Source organism: Brassica oleracea, chromosome C4, assembly GCF_000695525.1.
Source record: "Brassica oleracea var. oleracea cultivar TO1000 chromosome C4, BOL, whole genome shotgun sequence".
NCBI classification, from domain to species: Eukaryota; Viridiplantae; Streptophyta; class Magnoliopsida; order Brassicales; family Brassicaceae; genus Brassica; species Brassica oleracea.
In genome coordinates this window covers 1,193,334-1,196,732 of record NC_027751.1, presented here as the reverse complement: position 1 = coordinate 1,196,732, position 3,399 = coordinate 1,193,334, and the positions used below count along the sequence as shown (strand labels likewise).

The 3,399-nt window shown below is 34.6% G+C and overlaps 2 protein-coding genes across 2 annotated transcripts in view; both read right to left on the bottom strand.

The window, feature by feature from the left end:
• The window catches only part of LOC106341935 (U11/U12 small nuclear ribonucleoprotein 59 kDa protein), a 15,943-nt gene that overhangs the window by 7,499 nt on the left and 5,045 nt on the right, over positions 1-3,399 (bottom strand). The gene's annotated exons all lie outside the window — the stretch shown is intronic.
• Positions 2,300-3,399, bottom strand: part of LOC106341933 (nucleosome assembly protein 1;2-like) — a 16,680-nt gene continuing 15,580 nt past the window's right edge. The window contains exons 3-5 of the mRNA XM_013780686.1: positions 3,203-3,331; positions 2,653-3,018; positions 2,300-2,572 (exon numbers count right to left, since the gene is read on the bottom strand). Of these exons, the coding sequence (XP_013636140.1) occupies positions 2,465-2,572; positions 2,653-3,018; positions 3,203-3,331 (603 nt within the window). The 3' untranslated portion in view covers positions 2,300-2,464. The remainder of the gene's footprint in view (positions 2,573-2,652; positions 3,019-3,202; positions 3,332-3,399) is intronic.

Here is a 3,399-nt window from a genome sequence, read left to right as displayed (position 1 = left end):
AGCTGTTTGAGCTGATCGGATATGTTCTTGGTGTTCCAGAACGCACCTTGTCGTCTATCTCATGCTTGGGGAAAAAAAAACTAGCTGTTCAAAATTCCAAGTGCTGTTATCATGCTCTTGTCGTCTATCTCTACTACTACTACTACTACTCTTTTATGTTTTGAAGACCTTGAAGTTGTTTTGAAGACCTGGTAGAGTTTGGAAGTTTTTAGATGTGAAAATGTGACTGCATTATACGCAGAATAATATTTGATCAATGAGGACCCTTCACCGTAACATCATAACATATCTTTAGATAGTACTTTCACTGATTCTTAAATAAATAAAAAGACATCAATGTTGGATATTTTGAAATAAAACAGGAGAATCAAACATTACAATTTGTACCACAAAACAGTCGAAAGAAGAAAATGTCAACACTTTCTTTTCTCTATGTATGTTATAAACTCTTTGACTAAGATAAGAGACACTCATCATTATAATCAACGCATCTTAGCTTTGTTGTTTTGTTGATTCTCGTTGCTTAGAACATGGAAACAAACAAACATTCCATACATTTTTTAAAAAAATAGTGCTTCTACCCGTAGCATTTCCATACAACATAAAAAAAAAAACTAAGAAAACACATGGTCTCGGGAGCAGCTCGGTTCTGAACCTATCTGCCTTGTGGCATCCTTAAAACTGTCTTAACAGAAATGCTCCACCAAATATCAGAAGCATACACTGATACACAATCTCTTGAGTGTAACTGTTTTCCCTTCGACTCAGCTTGCCCTCAAGCTGACATGACAGCTTCACAGAACCAAGATGTGTCAATAGCTGAATGAGTTCTCCATCACGAGCCTCTGACTGACTCTATCATATAAGAGACATTTGCTCTGCTTCAGCTGTTAAATCAATCAGGGAAGACTGATATCGTACAATGCATCTGACGATTGTGTATCTGGAACACTGGTAAATGCGACCACAAGCTGTGAATTATATTCCTGCATCAGAATGAAAACGTTCGACTCCATCACAAAAAGGATGTTGCTTTGCATGAAATTTCCCATAAGAGAACAGCCTTGTCACTTCTCTTGTCTATTTGTAAAAGATCCCTGAGATGTTGTTCCTTTTCTGCTATTAATAATAGCCGCCTATTATCCTCAATCCCAAGTTTAACAACCAAGCTCCAAAACTCATGTTGCCTCACTCCTCTTAATGGGAGAGCATTATTCATCTGTGCTGAAATTCTCTGCAATGTCTCAGCTACTGTATTTGAACTTGAACCTCCATGATTTCTGTATTTTTCTCTCTACATTCTGTAGCTTCTCTCTCTTCTCAACTCCAGATGCATTTTATCGAGTACATGGCGTGCAAAACGCCTCACATTAACATGAATTGGCCTTTTTTAACAACTCAACTCTTCTAAACCCGTCACCAACGGGAACAGAGCTTCTTCTCAAAAGCTTTTATCCCAAGATTTCGACAAAGAAAATACAAAATCAATTGAATCTGGATTAAAAAAATATCAAACTAGGCATAAGTCATCATCTATTACAATCGATGAAATCAGTAACCATTCGGACAAAAACTCACCCGAGATCGACCCCAGTATATTGACAAATGACGAGAAGATGAAACCACCATGACTCTCCTTTCTTCATTTAAGAAAATGGGCTCGACACGAGAATGGCTGTTGAGCGACGGAACAGTAGCCACAGCCCCCCCCCCCTTAAAAATTCTCTCTTAAATATTATTTACAAAAACACCTTTAAAATTTTTACTTTATTGATTTTGATAGGGAAATGATCTTAGCAAATATATGACAGACATGACATCGTTTTTATTATAAACATGTCAAATTTACATTTTTGGTAAGATTTTATGAAGTAATTTTGTTTATTATTATTGATTATTATATAAAAATTCTGTTTAATTTTAGTTGAGTCGAAAAAATTCATGAATAATTTTAATAATATTTATTTTTCGATAATGAACAGTTTTTAAAATATATATTATATTTATCATCTACAAAACTATTAGATAAATCTCATTAATACTATATAAAAATATTTTTTTTTCTTATATGTAACGAAAGGATTATATATATGGTATTTAAATGAGTAATTTGATGTTTGATTTAAATTTTTGGATAACATTTTAATTATTAAGATATAAACTAATAAATATTCGTAAAATTATTATGTTCGCATGTCATTGACGGAAACTAGTGGAACATTTGGCGAAAAGCATATTGAAATCATAAATTTTTGAAGAATTTAAATACCACATATAATTAACAAAGACATAGGTTTCAGAATGAAATTTGTTTTTAAATGTTATGTTTGAGTCTTCTGTTTCATCAAACCCATTACATAATTAAACACAGATGGCATTGTTGTTGATAGTTTAAAAGAAAATGAAAACACGCAGAGACTAGAAAGGACATTTAAGTGAAAATGAAGGATCATAAATAATGAGATTAAATATCAGAGAGATCCTTCTTCAAGTTAAACTTTGTTGTCCTTGGCTTCTTACTTATGCATGGTACCAACTTCAACTTGCTAGTCTTGGTTTTGCATTCTTCCTTCTGAATATAAGAAAAAGCCAAGTTTCAATATACATTATTGAAACGTAGAGAAGCAGTAGAAATAAGGATCACGCACTAACCTTCTTGCTACCGTCATAGATGGGAACTTGATTGGTAGCTTCATCGATGGGAATTTGATTCATCAACGTATCGTCGTCGTCTTCTTCTTCTTCTTCTTCGTCCTCTTCTTCTTCTTCTTCTCCTTCGTCCTCTTCTTCTTCTTCTCCTTCGTCTGCTTCTTTGTCTGGGATAAATGTGTAGATGGCGCGAAAGAGTTCTTCTGATCCAATAGTGCCCCTACGCAGATACTCGGACTCGTTCAAGAAGCTGAACCTTCTGCAAGATAATTCGGTGCTAACCATCTGGACCAGTTCCTTTTTTGATTTCGAGTCGACATATTGGACCACCATGTCTTGGAGTGGCTGAAGTTTCTCAGCTTTGGCCACCTATTGAAGAAAGAGAGAGAGGGTGAATCAGAGTATTACTAATTCCACAAATAATTAAATAGATAGAACACACAGAAAATCATTCGCATAATGTTGTATTCATTTATTTTGGTTCCACCAGTTAAAGCCATAATCAGTATATATATATATATATAAACAATCAAAATATTTAAGTCAGGCTGACCTTGAAAATTTTGATGAGAGACTTGAGGTTTTGGCTATGGATTTCGTGGGAAAGTTGGTTACTTGACTTAGAGAGGATATGGTTGCGTGCAGCTTTGCGCACATTCTCATAACCAATGTACTCAGCCACCTTAAAGTAATTAAGAATGAAATTAGAGAGAGAGAGAGAGAGAGAGAGGACTTAGATAGTACACGTAC